The 24,472-nt window shown below is 61.4% G+C and overlaps 1 protein-coding gene across 2 annotated transcripts; it reads left to right on the forward strand.

Moving 5' to 3' along the window:
• Nucleotides 1-1,932: 1,932 nt before the first annotated feature.
• On the forward strand, nt 1,933-23,392 carry SLC11A2 (solute carrier family 11 member 2). Of its 2 annotated transcripts, none has more exons than XM_086630800.1 (16): nt 1,933-1,981; nt 9,877-9,963; nt 11,179-11,318; nt 12,668-12,793; nt 13,151-13,270; nt 14,333-14,439; nt 15,110-15,180; nt 15,265-15,332; nt 15,720-15,875; nt 16,316-16,474; nt 16,750-16,836; nt 18,088-18,207; nt 18,429-18,578; nt 18,793-18,866; nt 19,012-19,165; nt 23,253-23,392. In XM_086630800.1, the coding sequence occupies exons 1-16, from the start codon at nt 1,933-1,935 to the stop codon at nt 23,361-23,363; spliced, it is 1,779 nt and encodes a 592-aa protein (XP_086486926.1). In that variant the 3' UTR covers nt 23,364-23,392. The 2 variants fall into 2 exon arrangements, with proteins under 2 accessions (XP_086486926.1, XP_086486927.1); XM_086630801.1 differs by lacking the exon at nt 1,933-1,981 and adding an exon at nt 7,505-7,525.
• The last annotated feature ends 1,080 nt before the right edge of the window (nt 23,393-24,472 follow it).

The following is a 24,472-nucleotide window of genomic DNA, read 5'->3' on the forward strand; positions in this document are numbered from 1 at the left end:
CCCGCCCCCTCCCCTCCCCGGGATCCCCCCCCGGTGCTGCCGGAGCGGCGCGGGGGGCCCGGGCGGCGCCTCCAGTGGTTCCGCGCTGGGGCGGGGGGGAGCGGCGGTGAGGTGAGGCGGGGCCTGCCCGGGCACCGGGCACCGGCCCGGGGGGTTAACCCCTTCCGGGGCACTTTGGGCACCAGAGCGGGGATTTAACCCGTTCCCGGGCACCGGAATGGGGGTTTAACGCCTTCCCGGGCACCAGAGCGGGGGTTTAACCCCTTCCCGGGCAGCGGACCGGGGGTTTAACCCCTTCCCGGGCACCGGAATGGGGTTTTAACCCTTCCTGGGCACCGGAGCAGGGGTTTAACCCCTTCCTGGGCACCGGAACGGGGATTTAACCCTTTCCCGGGTACCGGACTGGGGGTTTAACACCTTCCCAGGCCCTTTGGACATAGGAACGGGAGTTTAACCCCTTCCCGGGCACCAGAACGGGGATATGACCCCTTATCGGGCACCGGACCGGGGGTTTAACCCTTATCGGGCACTGGAGTGGGGATTTAACCCCTTCCCGGGCACCGGAGCCGGGGTTTTAACCCCTTTCCAGGCCCTTTGGGGACCAGACCGGGGGTTTAACCCCTTCCTGGGCACCGGACCGTGGGTTTAACCCATTCGCTGCCCCTTTGATCACCAAAGCCAGGGGTTAATCCTGTTTCTTGGCCCTTCCGGGGTGTCCGTTCCTCAGCAGGGCTGTAAGTCACCCTGGGCTGCTGGGAGGCACGCGGAGCAGATCGAATCCCAGTGGGGGCCAGCGTGGCAGCGGAGAGGCTGTGGTGTTCCCTGAGTCCTGCCATCCCAGCAGCTCCCCCTGCTCTGCCCTGGCACCCACTGCCTGCAGCTGGCTCCGGACCCCTGCGCCCGTCCATCCCGCCCGCAGCCATCCTGCACCCCGAGCGAGCGACACAACCAGTTCCACAGCTGCCCCTGGGCACTTCCATACTGGTCCCACTTCCTTTCTGCGTCCTCAGTGCCGTACGGAACGGCGCCAAAGCCCTTTTGCCGAACAACCACTGCCCGTAAGGTGTGCCAACTCCATCCCCCTCCGGCATCCCTAAATCCAGGCGTTGTTGCCTCTTTCCAGGTGCCTGGCAGCTCCTTGGGGATGCTTTTCCCAGCTGAACCCCCTCTGGCCAGCCCCCAGTGCCCCCCAGCTCCCCTCCGGCCGCCCCGGGCAGCCGGAGCGCGTGGCACCGGTCACGCACGCCCGCGGCGGTGCCCTCCTGCCTGGTGAGTCTTGGGAATGTTGCACATTCAGCTGTTACTTATCGGGAAAAGGCACCGGGGGAACTTTTGACAGGGAGAAAAAAGGGAAAAAAAAAAAAAAAAAAATCCACCCGCCAAAGCCGGGGTTATCGCCGCGCCGCGGCGGGGTTCAGCGCGGTAGCGATGGCTGATAACGGATTGTATTGATCCAGGCTGGGATAGGATCGTGCCTTATCAGCGCCGCACGTAGCGGCGGCTGGAAAACGCCCAGTAAGCGCCAGTTTGGGCTCTGATCTGTGGAATTGCTCCGGCGGAGCAGAGTCCAGGCCGGCTCGGAGCGTGTCGGATGCTCGACCACACTGAGCCTGCTGGGTCGATAAGGTGGATATCCCACCTTTCCCCCGGCGCTGCCGCGGCGTGCCATCAAAGCGATCGGTGGTTCCGCCAACGCCCCGCGCTCCGCTTCCATCCCAGTTCTTCCAGAAACGATAAGGATGAAGCGGCTGCCGTTGTTTTCGGGAGACTTTGAGTTGTCTCCTGAGCCGCACCGCCGGAGCGGTGTGGGTGCTGCGGGTGGAGGAGGGTGGGAGGGCGGGAAGGGTGGGGACACCTCTTAAATAGGGAGAGGAACGCTGACCGGGCCGTCTGCTCCCAGAAACCTCCGGAGGAGAGCGGCGCGGCGGCACCATGCCCAAGAAATACACCCTGGAGCGGAGCTCGCCCGGCTGCGAGTTGGGTGAGTACCGCCCGCGCCGACGCCGGCCAGCTCGCCGGGGTCACCCTCATCCCAAAACACCCCGGGATTTGGGGAGCGACGTCCGTTTTCCAGCGTTGGGCCAAAAGCTGCTGGAATCCTGGGAGCTTCCTGGCCCTTTTCCGAGGCTGGGCGGCGTGCCGGCGCGGCACAGGTGCCGCGTTCCCATGTGGTTTGGTTTCATTTCCCGCTCCGATGCCGGCGCTGGCGGCTCAGAGGTAAGGTGAAACCCACAGCAGCAGAGCCTCCCGTCCTCCCGGATCTCGCCTCTTATTTTTCCAGGATCTGGGCGTTTCAGCAACATCCCATGATATTTTTGTGATTAAACAATACAGAACATGTTTGGTTTTCCGGGGTTGGAAAGAGCGAGGAGCTGCCCTCCCCGCTGCCGGCAGCTTTGCCGGCGGCTTCTCCGGTGCGGGTCGGGATGTCCCGCTCCGTTAATCCCCGCGCGCTCTCCGTGATCTCCCAGGAAATCAAAAGGTTGGGATGGTGGGGATCAGAACGCGGAATGCCCGTGTGCTGCTGGAAGCGGTGCCGCTCCGGCCACGCGCTGTTTTTTGTGATTCCCACTAGCTCAATCCGGTGGGTCAGTTCTCAGGAAAGGGTTGCTTAAAAACCAAAAATTATCCCACGTTTTCAAGGGAATACAGAGAGTAAGGAATTCCGTGGAAGAGCAGCGTTTCTCTCTAGGGAAAAAAAAAATAGACAGAAATCCAAACAAAACCCAAATCAGGACTCTTCTCCCCCAGAACGCGGCGTATCCTTAGTGAGGTGCGGCTGCATTCCGGAAAAATTAACCCGGCGCTGGGGCTGTTTGCCGCGGCCAAAAATCCTGAAATTCCGGTTTTCAGCACGAAAAGCACCAGCGAGGTCCTGGCAGAGCTGAGCGGCTCCCGACGGATCCGCGGTTTGGGGCGGAATAAGCCGCCGTCAGAAAACGTCGGAGCGGGAACGGGACTGCGGAGCGAGACGGGGAACGCGGCCGTCAGTGGGTGTCCCCCCACCCTGGGCCCGTGTGCCCCCGCTCCACAGCCCCGTATCCCGGCCCCGTATCCCGGTGTGCCATATTCCAGCCCCATATCCTGGTGTGCCGTGTCCCGGCCTCTTTCCCCGCTCCACAGCCCCGTATCCCGGCCCCATATCCCGGTGTGCCGTATCCCGGCCCCATATCCCGGCGTGCCGTATCCCAGCCTCTTTCCCTGCTCCATGGCCCTGTATCCCGGCGTGCCGTATCCCGACCTCATTCCCTGCTCCACGGCCCCATATCCCGGCGTGCCGTATCCCGGCGTGCCGTATCCCGACCTCATTCCCTGCTCCATGGCCCCGGATCCCAGCGTGCCGTATCCCGGCCCTGTATCCCAGCCTTGTTCCCTGCCCCACGGCCCCGGATCCCGGCGTGCCGTATCCCGGCCCCATATCCCGGAGTGCCGTATCCTGGCGTGCCGTATCCCGGCCTCTCTCCCGCGCCACGTCCCGGATTCCCGGTCACGCCAAGCTGCGTCACAGGGCGGGCTGAGCCGAGCAGGGCCGGGCTGCCGGTGGCGGCGGCAGGAGCGCGGCCGTGGCCGCGGCATGAGGCGGCAGCGGGGGCGGCCGAGGCGGTGAGTGGGGGGAGCTTTGGGGTGGGGGGGGGCTGGGGAATGGGGAACGGCACCGGGATCCCCCGGGGTGAGCCTGGGGGGGTCCTGGGTGTGCTGGGGGGGGATCCCCCCCCCACTGAGTGAGCCCTGGGGGTCTCCTGGGTGTGCTGGGGGGGGTCGATACCCCCTCGGGTGGTCCCTGGGGGGGTCCCCTGGATCCCCTGGTGGGCATCACCCCCTCGGGTGATCCCTGGGGGGTCTCCTGCTTGTGCTGGGGGGGTTGATACCCCCTGGGGTGATCCCTGGGGGGGTCCCCTGCTTGTGCTGCCGGACCTCCGGCTCACTTTTGCAAAGGGGGTGCCACAGAGCCGCGGGCCCCCCGCACCCCAGGCGCTTCCCCCACCCCCCACCCCATGACCCCGGGCTCCCCGGGCGCTCGGTGACCTTGGGGTGTCCCTGTCCCCGGGGGGGGGTCTCTGAGGACGGGCACTCCTCACCCCGCCGAAACGTGCGGCGGTGGCTCGGCCGGTGCCTGGCTCGGATGCCCGCGGCGCGCCCCGCGGGCCGGGTCGGACGTTCACCCTCTGGCGCGGTGCCCCCTCCTCGGGGTCCCGGCTCACCCCAGCCCCGTCCCTGGCACGTCCGAGGGCTCCGCGCCGTTTGTACCTGAGCTCCGTGGCGCGGTTGGGGGCAGCTGGTAAAGCCGCGGTGCCCCGTGGACCCCGTGTGAGCCGGGACACGCGTCCCACGTCCTGGGGTCGCTGCAGAGCCACGGCCGAGTGTCCCCGGGCTCCAGACTCTGGCACCCACCTCGGGTTCTGGTGGCGGGGACCAGGCCGGCGGCGATGGCTCCCGGTGCGGTTCCGATGCCGCGCCGAGCCCGGGGAAGGTCGGTGTGGCACTGGCCGGGATGCTGTGCCACGGCTCAGCCTCCCCTTCCGGAGGCCCCGAGCAAAGTCCACGCGTGACCGCGAGCCGGAGGTTTCCTCGGAGGAGGGACACGCTCCAAGGCTCGGCACATCCGGGGCGACACGGCGGCCAGTGGTACCACGGCTCGGCCTCGCTGCTCATCCCTTTTTTTCCCATTTTATGGCACTTCTTGGCCAAGGCTGCCCCGGTCTCAGGCGCTGCCGTGTGGTTTTTGAGGGCGGTTTTAGTCCCGGAGCCTCACGGCTGCCGCTCGGATCGAGCTTGCCGATCGGCTGGATTTGTTACACGTTGTGAAGTTATTTCATGTCGGGATTTATTCCATGTCGTGAAAATATTCGAGGTCTCAGGTGCGCCTCAGCCCCCGTCTCCACGCTCACAAAAGTGACGGGGAGCGGCTGCCGGCGCCGGCTCCGACATCCAGGAGCCTTGGGATCGAGCAGGCTGGGAATCAGAGCTGCTCCTTCCATCCAGGTGGAGCTTGCCCAGGTGTTTGCTGGTTTTCCGCGGCAATCAATACCTCGTGCCGTGTCTTTCCAGGGCGGGCTGATCCCCCCACGCCTCCGGAGCATCTCCCAGCTCGGGCGCGCGGTACGGAGTGAGCGATTAGCGGGGAACGAGCTCGTCCCACCCATTCGGGAGGCAGCGGGGTGACCCGCCGCGGCACGGCCGAGCGGGGACTCCAGCGCCGGGAGCGGAGCCGATGCCACGGCCTTTCCTTCGCTTCCTTTACCATCTCAGGGCGTCAGCAGGAGCGCGGGCGAGGGAGCGCCAAGGGGTCCCACTGGCACCGAGGGAGTGCTGAGGGGTCCCACCGGCACTGAGGGAGTGCTGAGGGGTCCCACTGGGACCAAGGGAATGCCAAGGGGTCCCACCGGTACTGAGGGAGTGCTGAGGGGTCCCACTGGCACCGAGGGAGTGCTGAGGGGTCCCACCGAGACTGAGGGTGCGCCGAGGGGTCCCACCGGCGCCAAGGGAGTGCCAAGGGGTCCCACTGGGACCAAGGGAATGCCAAGGGGTCCCACCGGCACTGAGGGAGTGCTGAGGGGTCCCACCGGCGCCAAGGGAGTGCCAAGGGGTCCTACTGGCGCCAAGGGAGCGCCAAGGGGTCCCACCGGCACCGAGGGAGTGCCGAGGGGGTCCCACTGGGACCAAGAGAATGCTGAGGGCTCCCACCAGCGCCAAGGGAGCGCTGAGGGGTCCCACCAGCGCCAAGGGAGCGCTGAGGGGTCCCACCGGCACCGAGGGGCCCCACCGGTGCCAAGGGAGCGCCGAGGGGTCCCACTGGGACCAAGGGAATGCCAAGGGGTCCCGCCAGCACCAACCCAGCTCTCCGCCAGGTCTGTGCAGAGGAGAAGGTTTTCCAGGGCCGGGACCTGGCGGTGCCGGTGCCGGCAGAGCAGTGTGGGCGTCCGGAAAGCGGGCAAGGGGGTGACCTGGTTGTGCCATGTGGTTAACCGGGTTGTCTGCTCCAGTTCGGGCAGGTGTGTCCCGCTCCGGGCTGCCCCGGCGTGACGCGCGCTGAAGGAATGGGGTCAAGTTTTTGGTGTGACCGCGGAAAGGGCCGCCCGGCACGGCGAACACGTGGCAGTGCCCGTGTCCCAGCGAAACGCCGCGTGAACGAGACGTCGGCCCCGGAACAGCTCGGGAATTGCTGACGATGGTGGTGTGTCCCGCGGGGACCCGCCGAGCTCAAAGCCCGACATCAAACGGAGGAACCTCGACCGCAGGAACCGCTCCCAGCCGGAGCCGGGACGGGTCTGACAAACCCCCGCGGTGGGGACGAGCCGTCGGCTCCTCACTTTCCCCGCTCCGGCTGTCGGGAAGGAAAGGCCCGAGGCTGGTGGTTTCGTCAGGGAAAAGGGAGGGTGGAGGTGGAAGAATTATCCGTTGTTTGCTCCGCGGGTGCCGACGCTCTGGACAAGAGCGCTGGTGTCTTTGCTGTTGTGATGAGAGCAGCCTCGTGGTGTTCTGCTCCGGGTGTTTTGAGAAGAGGAGGCTCTGGGGAGACCTTCCAGCACCTCCCAGTGCCTAAAGGGGCTACAGAAAAGCTGGAGAGGGGCTTTGGACACAGGTGTGGAGTGACAGGACACGGAGTGATGGCTTTGAACTGGAAGAGGGGAGATTTTGATGGGATCTAAGGGAGAAATTCTTCCCTCTGAGGGTGCTGAGGCACTGGCACAGGTTGCCCAGAGAAGCTGTGGCTGCCCCATCCCTGGCAGTGTGCCAGGCCAGGCTGGATGGGGCTTTGGGCAACCTGGTGTGGTGGAGGGTGTCCCTGCCCATGGCAGGGGGGCTGGAACTGGATGGTCTTGAAGGTCCCTTCCAACCCAAACCATTCCATGATTCCATGAATACTCCTCCTGGGAAGGCAACTGCCGTGCCTGAGTGGGAACATGGTGTATCAAGTCAAACCCAGCAACGGTTCCGGCGCGTGTTTTACCTCCACGAGGCAGGACGTGGTGGGGCAAAGCCACGCTTGGTGTTGAGGAACCCCGTGAAGGTGTTGGCAGAGGTCACGGGCAGAAGGAGCAACAAACCCCGACATTTTCGTCCTGCGGTTTCCTTATCCTCCGATTTCATCCCCGGTGAGAGCAGCGGCGGGGCGTCCCGAGAGCTGTTCTTTTAGGAAAGCGCCCGAGCCTGGAGTCAGACTGGGCAAAACCCATCCCTCCGACGCGTTTCCACCGTCTCTCTCTCCGCTCTCCGCTCCCCAGGCCGGCTGGACGCGGGCGGAATATTCGCATCCGGGCGCTGCTCCTGGCGAAGGCTCCGCGGCGTTTCCAGCCCGGCGCACGCGGGGAAGCGTTCCCCGCGGCGGGACCCACCGAGCACGCTCCAGCGCGGCAGCTGCCGGCGGAGATAGGGGAACCCGTTCCGCCCCCGCCCAAGCTGGGGTGTGTTTTGCCGGGAGATACTGAGGTCGCTCCCGCGCCGTAACGAACGTTCGCTGCGTGATCCTCTTCCTCTTCGCCTTTATCCATGGAGTGAGCGTTTCGGGGGACTGGCTGCCGGGGTAAGCGCTGCTTCTCCTGAAGGAATTGGAATTTGGGGAAAAGATGGCTTATTGCTAAATTTAGCTTTTTTAAAGGAAAGCCCTGAGGCTTAGTGCTTTATTGGGAGCCTGGAAAGAAAGAAAACACCGTGTGCGACAGAGAAGAGCTTCTCTCCAGCCTTGAAGTCGGCCCCGTCCAAGCGGGAGCTGCCGGAGGGAGAAGTCTCAGGCAGAGGCCCCGTGACTGCAGAAGCCGGAGCGGTGCCGTGGCCGGAGAGGTGCCGTGGCCGGAGAGGTGCCGTGGTCAGAGAGGTGCCGTGGCCGGAGAGGTGCCGTGGCTGGAGCGGTGCCGTGGCTGGAGAGGTGCCGTGGTTGGAGTGGTGCCATGGTCAGAACGGTGCCGTGGCCTGGAGAGGTGCCGTAGTCGGAGCAGTGCCATGGTCGGAGTGGTGCCGTGGTCGGAGAGGTGCCGTGGTCGGAGTGGTGCCATGGTCGGAGCGGTGCCGTGGTCAGAGAGGTGCCGTGATCGGAGTGGTGCTGTGATCGGAGCGGTGCCTTGGCTGGAGAGGTGCCGTGGTTGGAGCAGTGCCGTGGTCGGAGAGGTGCCATGGTTGGAGCAGTGCCGTGGTCGGAGAGGTGCCGTGGCTGGAGCGGTGCCGTGGCTGGAGAGGTGCCGTGGTCGGAGAGGTGCCGTGGTCGGAGAGGTGCCGTGGCTGGAGAGGTGCCGTGGTCGGAGCGGTGCCGTGGCCCAGAGAGGTGCCGTGGTCGGAGCAGTGCCATGGCCAGAGAGGTGCCGTGGTCAGAGCGGTGCCGTGGTCAGAGCGGTGCTGTGGCCCAGAGAGGTGCCGTGGTCGGAGTGGTGCCGTGGCCCAGAGAGGTGCCATGGTTGGAGCAGTGCCACGGCCGGAGAGCTGCTGTGCTCGGGGTGGCAGAAGGTATTTACTCACCGTTTCTCCCCGCAGCGCAGAGCGATTTGGTGGCAATTCCAACCTGGAAGGGGCCGGGGCTGTCCGGGACCCTGCTGTGTTCCAGACCGCGGTGTCACAGCTCTCCGCGATGGCATCTGGCGTCCCGCTCCCTGCCGAGCCGTGCTCCAGGAGCTGCGCCGGGGCAGCCCCGCGGCCCCACCTCCGGCAAACACCCCGCAGACCGGAGCCGCTTTTCGCCGCCCCGCTGAGGCTGGAAGAGCCGGTGGCTTTAGCGCCGGGTTCCTGCTGCGCCGGGTTCCCAGCAGAGCTGGCAAAAAGTGGGACAGGGAACCTTAACGGTTGGGTGAACCCTCATCGCTCCGCACCGCCGCAGATCCATTCTCCTGCGTCCTCGTCCGGAGCAAACGCTCCAGGTTATTGTTAAAGTGGTGGAAGAAGCAAACCCTGTCCCCGAGCGCTTGCGCCGTGGTGGGTTCGTTGGGCGCGAGCGGTGAGTCGAGAGCTCCCAGAGTGTGTTTTATTTGTCCTGTTGCCCTAAAATCAACCCTTTGGAATCCTGAGTGTATTTGGCCGATGGGTAACGGTTGTAGCCCTGTCTACAAGGAACGGTGTCGCTCCAGCCCCGCATGGAGTAACCCTCTCTGGATTATTTTGACGTGCCTGGCTTGGTTACAGACCACCTTCAGAGCTGGTTATGGAACCAGAGAATTAATCTTTGAAAACCTCAAATTGTTTCAAATCACTTCAAATGAATTCCTGGGGAATGTTTTCCTTTTATGGCTTCACCGAACCGATATCGCCTCATTCCAAGGAAATCTCCCAGTTAATGTGTAAGGGGCTTTGAGGGAGATTAAGGGCTTTACCTACCACACGTAGATCCTGTTGGTACGTTAGCTCGTCCTTGAGGGGTTTGGGGGATTGACCTTTTGGAGCCCGGAGGACATCGGCTTCATCCGAAGTCCCGTACCGGATCCCGGTTCCTTTCTGTGGCGGTTGGATTTAAAAATACGCCGTAGGGAGAGAGTTACATCGTGCCCTTAAAAGCGACTTCAGGTGCCCCGTAAAGGAGCGGCGGAGCCGTAACCATCCTGCCTGGAAGGGGAGGGATGGCCTGTAAGCTCTAGACGTAAAGGAAATTCCACTCTTGTTTCCTTAGCTGGAGTTTCACAACAGGCTCCAGCGAAGCCCGGCTGTGTGCAAACAACCCGTCACGTTGGGCCGCCCGGTCGGGCCGCTCACCCCTGCTTTGTGTTGCAGCAACAGGATTTTCCAAGCAGGCCCCGGATAAAACTCCCCTCCCGGCGCTGAAAGGTTCTTCAAGGCTGGAAAAGGGCTTCGGAAGTAAAACCTGTCCCTGCCAGGAGCTGTTGGTTCCGTTGACTCTCTCGTAGGTTTTTATTCTCCTCCTTGACAGGTTTTTTTTTTTTCCCCTCTCTTTTGCAGCCGACGTGGCCAATCTGAACCAGTTTCCAGCCCGCTGGAAGGATTCCACCATGGGGAACTCCGACACGGACCGGAAAGCATCCTACGGTAAGGCTCACCCCGCAGATTTCCTCTGAGGCATCCACCTTTCGTTTCATCGATTCCTTCCCCTGCACGAACCACCCCGAGGATCCCGCGTCCCCGTTTCCCGCCCCGATCATCGTGGCGGACGCAAACCCTCGTGCTTTTGAGATGATCCCGGCGGGAGATTTACGGTTCCCGGGGCTCGCCCGGCCTCGCTCGACTGGACAAACAGGCTTGTCCTGGTGCAGACCCATCTGTGCCCTCTGACTCCCTTGTGTAAATGTGCCTGCTGGTGTTGGGAGGCAGGGAGAAAGGAGGAGCGATCGGCTGGGGTTTGCTCTGATGATGCAATAGGAAACTCGGTAAAAGAGCTGCCTCGTTCGCAGCCCTCCGACGGGGGCCGGGTGCTCGGGCACACACTGCTGCCCCGCTCCTGGGGCACCATGCCGCGCGGGGAGAGCAAAAGTGAGTATCGGCTCCGTCTGGGAGAAGGGGCTGGAGGGGGGCAGGGAAGGAACGGGGCGGTTGTGACAAGTCTGAACCCATCGTCGGTGGGAATGTGGGTTTTCCTCGCTGGAGTAACCCTGCGCACCTTCCTCGCAAGTTACACAGAGCAGCTGTCCTGAAAATCCATCGGGGCTGGCTCTGCCGCCGGCCGCTCGTGCGCTGGGAGAGGGGGAAATGCTCAGGCAGTCTCCTGACTCGCACTTGCTCCCAAACGAGCGCTGCGTCGCACGTTCCCTGGAGAGGGACGGGGTTCCGCAGCAGAGCAGGGTCCTTCCAGGACTACACGTCTCGCAGACGTTCCGTTCAGCCGGGAGAGTCTGGGGTTACGCTCTCCATAACGGTGCAAAAAACAGCTATGGATTTCTCCTGGATCTGGCTCGCTGGGTCCCAGTTAACCATTACGGTGACGCCGCGGGGCTGCCGCAGTGCCCCGTCGTGGCTTTTCTTAAATTCATCTGAATAAATACCCTGCCGGGTCGCCAGCCCGCTCCCGGCGCGCGGGAGAGGGAGAGTTCGGGCACGGCGGGATGTCTCCTGGGGTGGGTTTGCAGCAGTATCTGTTGTTTTAATCCGATTCTCTCTCCATGGCCTGATCAGCCTTCGCTGGGAGGGCGGAACACGCTCCTTCTGCTCTGCCTGGGGGTCTTGCCGGGCCCCTGCTGAGTTTCCCCGTGTTTCCAGGGACCCTCACTCACTCCTCCTTCCTTTTCTGCCTCTCTTTTGCCCCGGCAGAAGATGCCTCCGGGGAGCACGGGGAGGTCGTCAGCACCATCTCCAGTAGCAGGAACCCGCTGCAGCCGCCGGACGACTCCTCGGAGGAGCCTTTTACCACCTACTTCAACAGCAAGATCCCGATTCCCGAAGATGAAACGGTGAGTGTGGCTGAGCCCCTCTCCCCTCGCTCCGATGGGAAAACGCGATTGGAAAAATCTGCGAGTGCTTGGTACCCACTTGAGTCATTCCCTTGGGTGCAGGTTCCCCTTCGTGCCGAGGCTGGGAAGGCTGAGCTGAGCTGCTGGGGGCAGATCTGGGGGAGAAGAGGGTGGGGGGGTCTCCTGTGCCTTAATGCCATGGAGTTAATGATTCATCACTCAGGATTTGTCTCCTGCAACTCTCTGAGCAGCAAGATGTGCTAAAGAGCAGAGAAATGTCTTGTTTGCGGCCCCAGGGGAGAGACCTTGGCTCTTTGTTCCCTTATCAGGGAAGGGGAGCAAGAGCTGCCCTTTGGAACAGCCTCGGCCCCTTCCTCATCCCCTTCCTCTTCCCCTTTCCTCGTCCCTTTCGTCGTCCCCTTCCTCATCCCCTTCCTCAGCCCCTTCCTCAGCCCCTTTCCTCGTCCCCCTTTCCTCGTCCCCTTTCCTCGTTGCCTTCCTTTCCCCCTTCCTTTCCCCTTTCCTTCCCCCTTCCTTTCCCCCTTCCTTTTCCCTTTCCTTTTCCCTTTCCTTTCCCCTTCCTTTTCCCTTTCCTTTTCCCTTTCCTTTCCCCTTTCCTTTCCCTTTCCTTTCCCCCTTCCTTTCCCCCTTCCTTTCCCCCTTCCTTTCCCCCTTCCTTTCCCCCTTCCTTTCCCCTTTCCTTTCCCTTTCCTTTCCCCCTTCCTTTCCCCCTTCCTTTCCCCCTTCCTTTCCCCCTTCCTTTCCCCCTTCCTTTCCCCTTTCCTTTGCCCTTTCCTTTCCCCTTTCCTTTCCCCCTTCCTTTCCCCTTTCCTTTCCCCCTTCCTTTCCCCCTTCCTTTCCCCTTTCCTTTCCCCTTTCCTTTCCCCTTTCCTTTCCCCCTTCCTTTCCCCCTTCCTTTCCCCTTTCCTTTGCCCTTTCCTTTCCCCTTTCCTTGCCCCCTTCCTTTCCCCTTTCCTTTCCCCCTTCCTTTCCCCTTCGCAGGGGTGTAGGTGCCCCCTGTGCTTTCGGATAACCAACAAGGCAGCGGTTTCGGCCGCAGGCGCAAGAGGATTCATCTGCCCCCCCGGAGCGTGTCCTTGGCTGCCCCAGAGTCTCGCCGTAAACTCTTCCGATTCGGAGCAGGGATGGCCGGAGAGTTTCGGATGGGCTGAAGGAACAGGCGGATCTCACCAGCGCCGCTGCCTGTCGTGGCAGCGAGGAAACGCACCTCAAACCCCGGCTGTCTGCTGCCACTTCTGGTGCCGCATAGCCGGGGCGGTGCGTGGGGACGATGTGTTGGGAGAGGGCTCCGGAATTCCGACATCTCCATCCTCTCTCTCCCTCACCAGCACTCGTGCTTTAGTTTCCGCAAGCTCTGGGCTTTCACGGGGCCGGGCTTTCTGATGAGCATCGCCTACCTGGACCCGGGCAACATCGAGTCGGATTTACAGTCCGGGGCTGTCGCTGGATTTAAGGTGAGTGCAGAAACCTACAGATTAAGCGCTGGAAGTTGTGCAGCCCGTGTACCCACCTGGTTTTAGGGCAGGAGTACTGAGGGTGCTGTTGCTGCTGGGCTGAAAACACCCCGGAGAAGGAGAAGGGCAGAGCGGGGCACCCTCCCACCCCCTCTCCAACAGTGACTCCTGGCTTTGTGTGTGTTTAGATCCTTCCCGTGCCAGCTCCGGGCACATAAACCAGCCTCTGGATGTCAATAACGTGTATTTTAAAAGGGCTGTGACTCCCAAAGGTGCTCGTGGGGCGCAGGTGTTCTGGGGGACCCGTCGTTCCCCGCTGCCCCGGCGCACCCACTCCTGCCCTCGTGTCTCCCTCAGCTGCTCTGGGTGCTGATGCTGGCGACGATCATCGGGCTGCTCCTGCAGCGGCTGGCGGCGCGGCTGGGCGTGGTGACGGGGCTGCACCTCGCCGAAGTCTGCAACCGGCAGTACCGGAAGGTGGGTGACCTCCCGCTCCGCCGCGGCGCGGAGCGGCTCTTCGGATCGGCCCGGGGCAGCACGGTTCTCTCAGCTGGGGCTGGCAGGGCTCACGGGACTCGGGAAGCGTCGTTGCTGCCCGTTAAGCACCAAATCCTCCTCGGCAGAAAGGGTTCCGGCCGCCGAAATGTATTTTCATCGTCACGTCTTGCTTTGGTGTCTGAGAAACTGGGGGTTGAGGTGGTTTCTTCTGGTCTGGCTCCCGGGTGGAAGCAAGGCAGATGTAGAGGAAGATTTTGATCGTGGCCCTAAGGTAGCACCAGCCAAGGGCTCCTTAAGGACCAGGGCTGGTAGGAGAGCAGGGGGGGACAGTTCAGGTCCCGTCGGTGTCTTCCCCATCCTGGCAAAAGGAACGCACCAGGTAGGAGGTGGGGGGAACGTGCTGGCATTCGCCGGTGAATTGCAGACAGAGTCAGGGATAAACCCAGGATTCAGCTTCCCTGTTCGGAGCGCCGCCGCCCCAACTCGAAATCCTTATCCCTTAAATCAGCCCAAGGAGTCAGGAGAGGAACGGCCCTTTCGAACGCTGGTGGATTTCCCCGCTTAGGAAATCGTCAGGGCGCGTGTAAGGGGCGCTGCGTCCAGCTGAAGATGAGTCCTTGGGAAAGGGCTGCGGGAAGCCGCTGACGTCCCCCCCTCCGTGCGGTTTGATGTTTCTCATCCGACACCCGAGGCTTTGTCATTGCTCCGACCACGGGAAAGATCTCCTGCTGCTCATTTCCAGCGCCTCGGTGCAGGGAAACGTCCGGTTTCGCTCTCACAACGCGCGAGCTGCGTGGAGGCGCCGTAATCCCGATGATATAAGTGACCCGGGAACCTCCTCCAGCGGTTGCCACAGCTAACCTGGATTTCTGCTCCGCATCGTCGTAAAGTGCCGATCGTCAACATGTTTTCCACACCGCGGCCGGGGAAAGGAGACCGTTCCCAAATGCTCCATCGCTGGAGCCCTGTGCCCATCTGGGAAATTAAAGGAGAAGAGGTTTTCCCTCTCTCTAACGGTGCGACGTGTTTCTTCTCCGCCAGGTTCCTCGGATCATCCTGTGGCTGATGGTGGAACTCGCCATCATCGGATCCGACATGCAAGAAGTCATCGGCTCTGCGATTGCCATTAACCTCCTGTCCGTGGGGAAGTAAGTCGGGTTCGTCGCCGGAGGGCGGCAGGAAGTGAGTGGTCCCTCTGGGATTGAGAAAGCGACGCTGCGTGTGCCGAGACACACTCATTTATTTCCTGTAAATCTTTCCAGAATAAGCTTTTTGTGGAAGGTGATTCATCCAAGCTCTGGGAGATGGCTCAGCCGTTGGTGCCAGCTCTGGTTTTGTCTCAGCTGCGAGGCGAACTGCACGTTCTGGCTTTTATTTTAGCTGTTTATGGCAAAATTGGGGTGCACCTTTCCTGGCAAATTTTATATTCCTAACAAAGGACGACCAGAACCAGAGGCCCTCTCCGGCCAGCGAGGTCGGAAATACAAACCTAACGGGGTGCTGCAATTTTGTACCAAGTAGCTCGCAGAAGTCTGGCTCGCTCCTGTTGTTCTCAGCGTGGCCGTGGAGCTTGTCCTCGAGATTCGGGCAGGGAGCTCGTATCCAAGCTGTTTGTGCAGGAAACAAACCTGCGCTCCCTTCCCAGGGCGGCCAGACGTCTCATCAAAGCGCAAACAAACCCTTGGACAAGGCGGTTCCATCCCCAAACACGTGCCCTTAAAAAAAAAAAAAAAGGAGATTTTGGGCTCTGAAGTGGGGCTGTGGCTGACGGCCGCGGTCCGAGCGTTCCGTAGGCTGATGTGTGCCCGTCTCCCGCAGGATCCCGCTCTGGGGCGGTGTGCTCATCACCATCGCCGACACCTTCGTCTTTCTCTTCCTGGACAAATACGGTAATTTCTCCTCTTGAATTCCGGAAACTAAAGCTGAGATTTCAGCTTTTCCCAGTTTTCCAATGGTCCTTTGCCTTCTCGCAGGCTTGCGGAAGCTGGAAGCGTTCTTCGGTTTCCTGATCACCATCATGGCTCTGACCTTCGGATACGAGGTACCGTCACCGGCTCCGCGTTCCCACCAGCGCTGTTTGGTGACACATTCCCTCTCCCCCCACCGCTACTCCTGTGCCCAACCAGCACCAAAATCTGGGCAGACACTTAAAATTCAGGACACTCGAAGCCGGGTCTGCGTTTCCGACGCGTGGCCGGAGCCCGGCTCGCACCCTGGCCGTGTTGAGCGCTGCCTCCGCGATGTGGGGACCGGCACGCGCTGCTCAGCGCCGCTCCCCCAGTTTTACTGAACAGCAGATGGCCTTCACGTGGTGGTTTTTACCAAATCAGCCACGTTTTGGCTTTCGAGTACCTTCGAACGGGCGGCCGGAAGCAGCTGCATGACACGCGTCGCGCTGAAAATTCCCGTTCCTCTGGTGTCTCCGCAGTATATCACGGTGAAACCCGACCAGGAGAAGCTGCTGAAGGGGCTGTTCATCCCGTACTGCCAGAACTGCGGCACGCCGCAGCTGGAGCAGGCCGTGGGAATCGTGGGCGCCGTTATCATGCCGCACAACATGTACCTGCACTCCGCCTTGGTCAAGGTCAGCGCCCGCGCCGGTCGGTGTGGGAAGCACGTACGGGGTGGGCACGTTGGGACGCCAGGAGACACTCGAGTAGTCGCTGCCGCGGAGTTTGTGCCGACTCCAGGAGTCTGCTCTAAGCATTTGCTTCGGTGGGGACGTGGCAAACCCTCTGGAGGAGGCAGGTTGGCCCCTGGCAGAGGGAGAGCTGGGAGAGCTTTGGGACACGTGTCCGTAACGTGTGGATGCGGGACCAGGAACCGTCTCTTGGCTACTGCAGCCGCGCTGGCAAAACCCGCCCTTGCTTGTTCTGCAGATATCGGGGTTTGCTTTTCCTTCCCTCCAGCGTGTTCCCTCCCACCCAGTGGTCCCACAGCATAATACAGTATAATTCCAGATGGAAGCAATGTAATGGGAAATTCCTGGTTCTCAAGCTGCTGTTGTCACCGTCCCCTTTCCAGTCCCGGCAAGTGAACCGCGCCAACAAGAGGGAAGTGCGAGAAGCGAACAAGTATTTCTTCGTCGAGTCCTGCATCGCTCTCTTTGTCTCCTTCATCATCAACATCTTCGTGGTGACCGTCTTCGCCGAGGCTTTCTTCGAAAAGACGAACGCGGATGTGGTGAGTCGGGGCCGGGATTTCCGGAGAGCGGCTGACACCGAGCGGCTGCGGGGACGGTGCGAGCAGGGGGCAGCTCTGAGCCTCGTCAGGGCGCCTGGGTCCAGCGGATCCCATGGATCCCGTGCATAAAGGGGGGGAAAAAGAACGGGATTGCCGATTATTTCCCTGTAAATGAGCCCAAGGAGGCATCCAGCACCTGCTGCTCCTCGTGCTCAGCCTCTTCCGCTCGCCCGCGCCGGGCAAACCCAACGTCCCGCCCTGTCGTGTCGTTGCAGAGCTCCGTCTGCACCAACACCAGCAGCCCCCACTCCTCCCTCTTCCCAAACAACAACGAGACGCTGGAAGTGGATATCTACAAAGGGGTGAGTGACCCGCGGGGCGCGACGGCCTCGTCTCCGGCCACCCGGCGTCCTTGTCCGGTGCTTTTGGGTAAACAGGGAGTGTGGAAGGCTGGAACCTGCGATGGGATCACTGATAACAGACTGGAGGAGATCCCTGGGGATCCTTGAATCATAGAATTGTAGCATCGTAGGATCATGGAATGGTTTGGGTTGGAAGGGACCTCAAAGATCACCAAGTTCCAACCCCCCTGCCATGGGCAGGGACACCCTCCACCACACCAGGTTGCCCAAAGCCCCATCCAACCTGGCCTGGCACACTGCCAGGGATGGGGCAGCCACAGCTTCTCTGGGCAACCTGTCCCAGTGCCTCAGCACCCTCAGAGGGAAGAATTTCTTCCTTAGATCCCATCAAAATCTCCCCTCTCCCAGTTTAAAGCCATTGCCCTGTGTCCTGTCACTCCACAACCTTGTCCAAAGCCCCTCTCCAGCTTCCCTGTAGCTCCTTTAGGCACTGGGAGGTGCTGGAAGGTCTCCCCGGAGCCTTCTCTTCTCCAGGCTGAACAGCCCCAACTCTCCCAGTCTGTCTCCATACAGAGGTGCTCCAGCCCTCGGATCAGCTCCGTGGCCTCCTCTGGCCCCGCTCCAGCAGCTCCATGTCCTTCTGCTGTTGGGGTCCCCAGAGCTGAAGGCAGCACTGCAGGGGGGTCTCAGGAGAGCAGAGCAGAGGGGCAGAATCCCCCCCCTCGCCCTGCTGCCCACGCTGCTCTGGGTGCAGCCCAGGACACGGGTGGCTCTCTGGGCTGCCAGCACACGGTGCCGGCTCATGTCGAGCTTCTCCTCACCCACCACCCCCAAGTCCTTCTCCTCCATGCTGCTCTCCAGCCATTCTCTGCCCAGCCTGTGCTTGTGCTCGGGATGGCCCCGACCCACATGCAGGACCTTGCCCTTGGCCTTGAGCCCAGCCCTTTGACCACACAAAATTGTCTGTCCCTTTGCTCATCACGCTGCGTCTAACCTGACCCCGGAGCCCCCCCAGCTCTCTGCTCCCCACTTTGATTTCCTTGGCCATGACAGTTTTTCCTGCATCCGTCCTGAACCCGCCTGTTCAGACCGCAGCCCGTGCGGCGTTGCCTTACCTGCCGCCGACGTGGGGAACGCTTCTCCCTCTCCCACTCATGGATTATTCCTTCTCTTCCGACTCGTTTGCTCTTTCCCGTTCCCTCTCCCAGCTGTGGGACTGAGCTGTCGTGACGCTGCAAATCTCTGTTCCAGGGCGTCGTTCTGGGCTGTTACTTCGGCCCCGCCGCGCTCTACATCTGGGCGATCGGGATCCTCGCTGCCGGCCAGAGCTCCACGATGACGGGGACGTACTCTGGGCAGTTCGTCATGGAGGTAATTAGCGCTCCGAGCTAATTACCTGCACCCCCCTTCCCCCTGTTCCCACCCTTCAAAGCTGGCGTCGGTGATTCCCCTTCCCCGGGCACGCAGCTCCTGTCCGTAAAACTCCCCGATGTGCCTTTCGAACACATCGGCATCGAATCCTGCCCCGAGCCCCCCTCTTCCTGCCGCGCTTGAGGTCTCCTGACTGGTTTCACCTGGTTTTTTCCCTGCAGGGCTTCCTGAACCTGCGCTGGTCCCGCTTCGCCCGGGTGCTGCTGACCCGCTCCATCGCCATCACCCCCACCCTCCTCGTTGCCATCTTTCAGGACGTCCAACACCTGACGGGCATGAACGACTTCCTAAACGTGCTCATGAGCCTCCAGGTGAGCAGCAGCGCCCAGTTTGGGGGTCCAGGTCCCGGAGAAGACCATCTCACCCTGAAGGTTTCCTTGCAGCCAGGGGAAGTCCCTTTGACTCGCTCCACAATAGCTTTGGGAAGCGCTGTGGGATACGAGCCACCCTTGGGTGTTTGTCCACGCTGAGATGATCGGAACGGTTCCCACTCTTCATTATTCCGTGTTTCCTTGCGTGTTCCAGCTTCCGTTCGCTTTGATCCCCGTCCTGACGTTCACCAGCCTGCCCGCTGTCATGAACGACTTCGCCAACGGATTGTAAGTCCGAAGGGAATCGCCTCCGAGCCGGAGGCGGCACGTGGCTCACCGCGGGCACGCGCCGCGTCCCTCTCCTCGCCCCGTGGCCCACAGCACCTCCCCCTCCCCTCTGCCTCACCCCGTGGCGCCCCGGTTTCGCCGGCAGGTTCTGGAAGATCGCGGGCGGCGTATTGATCCTGCTGATCTGCAGCATCAACATGTACTTCGTGGTGACCTACGTCATGTCCCTGAACCACCTGGCTTTGTACGTCGGGGCCGCTGTCCTCAGCGTGGCCTACCTGTCCTTCGTGGCGTATCTGGTGAGTCTGGGTCAGGCTGAGATTCCTCGGAGGCAGGATGAGCCAACGGATTTTGTTTTCCTGTTCTCTTTAACATCTTTGCCAATGATCTGGGGGAGGGGATGGAGGGCACCCTCAGCAGGTTTGCAGATGACACTCAATTGGGGGGTCGTGTTGATCTGCCTGAGGGTCAGGAGGCTCTACAGAGGGAACTGGGCAGACTGGATTGATGGGCCGAGGCCAACGGTGTGAAATTCAACCAGACCAAGTGCTGGGTCCTGCACTTGGGGCACAACAACCCCCTGCAGCGTTCCAGGCCTGGGGAAGTGTGGCTGGAAAGCTGCACAGCAGAGAAGGACCTGGGGGTGCTGGTCGACAGCCGATGGAACATGAGCCAGCAGTGTGCCCAAGCAGCCAAGAAAGCCAACGGAATCCTGGCATGTGTCAGAACCAGTGTGGCCAGCAGGAGCAGGGAGGTGATTGTGCCCCTGTACTCAGCACTGGTGAGGCCACACCTGGAGTACTGGGTCCGGTTTTGGGCCCCTCACTTCAAGAAGGACGTTGAGGTGCTGGAGTGGGTTCGGAGAAGGGCAACAAAACTAGTGAAGGGTTTGGAGAACTTGTCCCATAAGGAGCGGCTGAGGGAGCTGGGACTGGTCAGTCTGGAGAAGAGGAGGCTCAGGGGGGACCTTCTCGCTCTCTACAATCACCTGAAAGGAAGTTGTAGGGAGATGGGGGTCGGGCTCTTCTCCCACGTTAGGAATGACAGGACGAGAGGGAATGGCCTCAAGTTACACCAGGGGAAATTTAGGTTGGATATCAGGAAAAATTTCTTTCCAGAGAGGGCTGTGAAGTGTTGGAACAGGCTGCCCAGGGAGGTGGTGGAGTCCCCATCCCTGGAGGGGTTTAAAAACCGTGTGGGTTTGGTGCTGAGGAACATGGTTTAGGGCCCCTGACAGTGCAGGGGGAACGGTTGGACTCAATGATCTCGAGGGGCTCTTCCAACCAGACGATTCCATGATTCTGTGATTCTCAGCATTACGTTGATGCCGTCACGTTTCACAGGCGTTGCAGTCGGCCGCAGGGTCGGACAGGCTGGGGGGAAGTTGAGGCTTTCGCGGCCGGATTTGCTCGGGAACCTGTCCTGTGCGGCGCCTGCTCACCCACACGGCCTTTCCCTGCTTGTTCCACCACCCCGTGAGCAATTCACCAGCTCCCTGTTCCCAAAAAGGGCTCGACTTAATGGTGCAGCAGGTGAAAGGCTGGCGGAGACTTTGGGATAACGCACAGCTCCGGGTCTGCACATTGCCAGGGGTGTGAAATCATGGAACGGTCAGGGAATCCCAGAACGGCTTGGGTGGGAAGGGACCTTCAAGGTCACCCAGTTCCAACCCCCCTGCCATGGGCAGGGACACCCTCCACCACACCAGGTTGCCCAAAGCCCCATCCAACCTGGCCTGGAACACTGCCAGGGATGGGGCAGCCACAGCTTCTCTGGGCACCCTGTGCCAGTGCCTCAGCACCCTCAGAGGGAAGAATTTCTTCCTTAGATCCCATCGAAATCTCCCCTCTCCCAGTTTAAAGCCATTGCCCCATGTCCTGTCACTCCACACCCATGTCCAAAGCCCCTCTCCAGCTTTCCTGTAGCCCCTTTAGGCACTGGGAGGTGCTGGAAGGTCTCCCCGGAGCCTTCTCTTCTCCAGGCTGAACAGCCCCAACTCTCCCAGTCTGTCTCCATACAGAGCTGCTCCAGCCCTCGGATCAGCTCCGTGGCCTCCTCTGGCCCCGCTCCAGCAGCTCCGTGTCCTTCTGCTGTTGGGGCCCCCAGAGCTGAAGGCAGCACTGCAGGGGGGGTCTCAGGAGAGCAGAGCAGAGGGGCAGAATCCCCCCCCTCGCCCTGCTGCCCACGCTGCTCTGGGTGCAGCCCAGGGCACGGGTGGCTCTCTGGGCTGCCAGCACACGGTGCCGGCTCATGCTGAGTTTTTTCATACTGCCAAGTCCTCCTCAGGGCTGCCCTCACCCCCTTCATCCCCACCCTGTGTCCATGTTTGGGATTGTCCCAGCCCACGTGCAGGACCTTGCCCTTGGCCGTGTTGGACCCCCTGAGGGTCACATGAGCTCCCCTCCCCAGCCTGTCACGGTCCCTCTGGGTGGCCCCTTCCCTCCAGAGCGTCACCCACCCCGCTCAGCTCGGCATCAACCGCAGACTTGCCGCGGGTGCACCCGATCCACTGCCATGTCCCCAGCACAGATGTTCCGTAATACTGGTCCCAGTACGGACCCCAAGGGACACCACTTGTCACCGGTCTCCACCCAGTCATTGAGCCACAGACCACAGCTGCCAACGGCCAGTTCCTTCCCCACCCAGTGCTCCACCCGTCAGAGCCATCGGTGGTGCCCGTCAGTGCCCGTTCACCTCCCACCCACACCCGTATGACTTAACGCGACGCCCATCTCCAAGGAGGAGGAGGGAAGATCAGGGGAACTACAGGACTGTCACCCTGACCTCGGGACTGGGGAAGATCATGGAGCTGTTCATCTTGAGCGGGCTCCCAGGGCATGCGCAGGACAATCGGGATCAGGCCCAACCGGCATGGATTCATGAAAGGGGCAGGTCCTGCTTGACCAACCTCATCTTCTGTGAGCAGGTCACCCGCCTAGTGGGTGAGGGAGAGGCTGGGGATGTCTGCCCAGACTTCAGGAAGGCCTTGGGCACCATCTCCCTCAACATTCTCCTGGAGAAGCTGCAACTCATGGCTTGGACAGGTGGACACTTCACTGGGTGAAAAACTGGCTGGATGGCCGAGCCCGGAGCTGCGGGGGATGGAGTTTAATCCAGCTGGTGGCCGGTCACCAGTGGTGCTCCCCAGGGCTCAGTTCTGGGCCAGTCTTGTTTAATTCCATCTTTGTCAGTGATCTGGATGAGGGGATCAAGCGCTCCCTGAGTACGTCTGTAGGTGACACCGAGCTGGGCGGGAGCGTTGGTGGGCAGGAGGGCTCCAGAGGGATCTGGAGAGGTTGGTCGATGGGCTGAGGCCAACTGCATGAGGGTCAACACGGCCCAGTGCCAGGTCCTGCACTTGGGTCGCAACAACCCCACACCACGCTCCGTGCTGGGGGAGAGCGGCTGCAAAGCTGCCTGGCAGGAGAAGCCCTGGGGGTGCTGGTTGGCAGCGGCTGAACACGAGCCAGCAGTGCACCCAGGTGGCCAAGGTGGCCACCAGCGTCCTGGGCTGTCTCGGCAGCAGTGTGACCAGCAGGACCAGGGCAGTGATGGTGCCCCGTACTCGGCACTGGTGATGCCGCACCTCGAATCCTGTGTTCAGTTTTGGGCCTCTCGCTACATGAAGGACATGGAGGTGCTGGAGCGTGTCCAGACAAGGGCAACGAAGCTGGTGAAGGGTCTGGAGCACAATTCCTCCAAGGAGCAGCTGAGGGAGCTGGGGTGCCCATCCTGGAGAAAAGGAGGCTCAGGAGAGACCTCATCTCTCCACAGCTACCTGGAAGGAGGCTGTAGTGAGAGGGGGTCGGGCTCTTCTTCCAAGTAACAAATGATAAGATGAGAGGAAACGGCCTCCAGTTGTGCCAGGGTGGGTTTAGGTTGGAGACTGGGACAGATTTCTTCACCCAAAGGGTTGCCAAACATTGGAACAGGCTGCCCAGGGACGTGGTGGAGACGCCATCCCTGGAAGCGTTCAAGAAACGTGTAGATGTAGCACTTCAGGAGATGGTTTAGTGGGATGGTGCTGGTGGGTTGGAGCTCCAAGATCATCAAGTCCAACCATTGACCCGATGGTGCCGTTGGGTCGGAGCTCCAAGATCATCAAGTCCAACCACTGACCCGATGGTGCCGTTGGGTTGGAGCTCCAAGATCATCAAGTCCAACCATTGACCCGATGGTGCCGTTGGGTTGGAGCTCCAAGATCATCAAGTCCAACCGCCGACCCGATGGGTCGACGGTTGGACTTGATGATCTTGGACCTCCTTTCCAACCTGAATGACTCCATGCCATCAGATGACAATTTATTCACCGTTGAGCACGCGGTAACACCAAAACGAGTTGGGTTGGGGTCTCCTTCCTCCTCACTGGCCCCTTCTCTCATTCCAGACGTGGCTGTGCCTCATCGCCCTGGGCGCCTCCTTCCTGGCTTGCGGCAGAACGGTAAGCGTCACCAGGACCCTGCTGACCGAAGAGTCGCCTTCCCTCTCCGCCAAGTAGCCGCGGCGGCCGGAGGTGGCGAGCGGCCATCCGAGCCGGCGCGGTGCTACGGTTTACAAACCTCATCGTCCGCAACGCGCCGCTGCCGGACGGCTCCGACCGCCGGACGTTTCCTTTGCCGAACGCCTCCGACCGCGCCGGGTGGTGGAGCGTGGCGTCGGCTGCGGGATACGGGAGCTGCCGCGCCGCGGGGCGGCCCCTCTTCCCGCCCGGCTTTCGCCTCCAGCCACGTTTTTATGGCTCGAGCCGACAAATTCCCTCATCCCTTTCGCCGTTTAATCCACGTAGCAGAAACACTGGAGCTCCGGGATTGGAGAATCCGTTGAAAAAAATAAGCTAAGAAATTCCCGACGCACCTTTCGGACGGTGGTGGGACGACGACGCCGGCACCGCCACGGCCAGAGCCCGTCTCTGCGGTCAGACCGCGGCGCCGGTCACGGCCCGACCCGATTCCGTTTATTTTTGCCGCTTGAAAATAATCCCGACCCCGAGCGCGGCTCCCGCGCGGGCGGGATGACGGAACCCTCAACTGTTCTCCGTTATTTTTTTTTATTATTTTTTTGTTTCACTTGCCCGGCGTGGGATTTTGGTGGCCGGCAAAGGAAACAAGTTGCGGGGTTTCTGGTTATTTATGGGTTTGTTTCTTCCCTGTGGGTGTGATCCACGGAAACTCTTCGTAGTTCCCAAAAATCCCTAATTTCTGGCCCCAAACATCCCGTTGGTGAGGATGCCCGTAGCCGAAACGCGACGTCGGCGTTTTATTCCCTTTTTATTCGTTAAAAATTCCCTACAAAACCTTCCTGGTTGCCCTTAACGAGTTTCCGTTGCCTTTTCGGGAGACGCCTTCGCCCGGAAAGCGCCGCGAATCCCGCGGAGGGAATTCCGGTAGAGAACAGGGATCGTTTGGCTCCCGCCGCCGGCGTTTCTCCCGGCACCGGCCGCGTTCCGAGGTCACCGCCGGCGCGGTGGTTTTAGACATCCTGGTGGTGCCAGTGGGGCGCGGGAAGCCGTAACCCGGAGTTCATGCAGCGGAATTTTCCTTCCCGGAGCCGCCGGGAGCCGCCGGCGCGGTGCTGGCACGGCTCCGCGGAGCTTCTTCAGGGACCGAA

The sequence above is a fragment of the Tauraco erythrolophus genome, unplaced genomic scaffold, assembly GCF_009769465.1.
Source record: "Tauraco erythrolophus isolate bTauEry1 unplaced genomic scaffold, bTauEry1.pri scaffold_48_arrow_ctg1, whole genome shotgun sequence".
NCBI classification, from domain to species: domain Eukaryota; kingdom Metazoa; phylum Chordata; class Aves; order Musophagiformes; family Musophagidae; genus Tauraco; species Tauraco erythrolophus.

Bases quoted from the DNA above. Each gene is read 5' to 3' on its own strand.
- SLC11A2 (XM_086630800.1), top strand. From the start codon at position 1,933: ATGCCCAAGAAATACACCCTGGAGCGGAGCTCGCCCGGCTGCGAGTTG. The intron at 16,475-16,749 runs GTGAGTCGGGGC...GTGTCGTTGCAG, and splicing joins AAAAGACGAACGCGGATGTG to AGCTCCGTCTGCACCAACAC. The intron at 19,166-23,252 runs GTGAGTCTGGGT...CTCTCATTCCAG, and splicing joins TGTCCTTCGTGGCGTATCTG to ACGTGGCTGTGCCTCATCGC.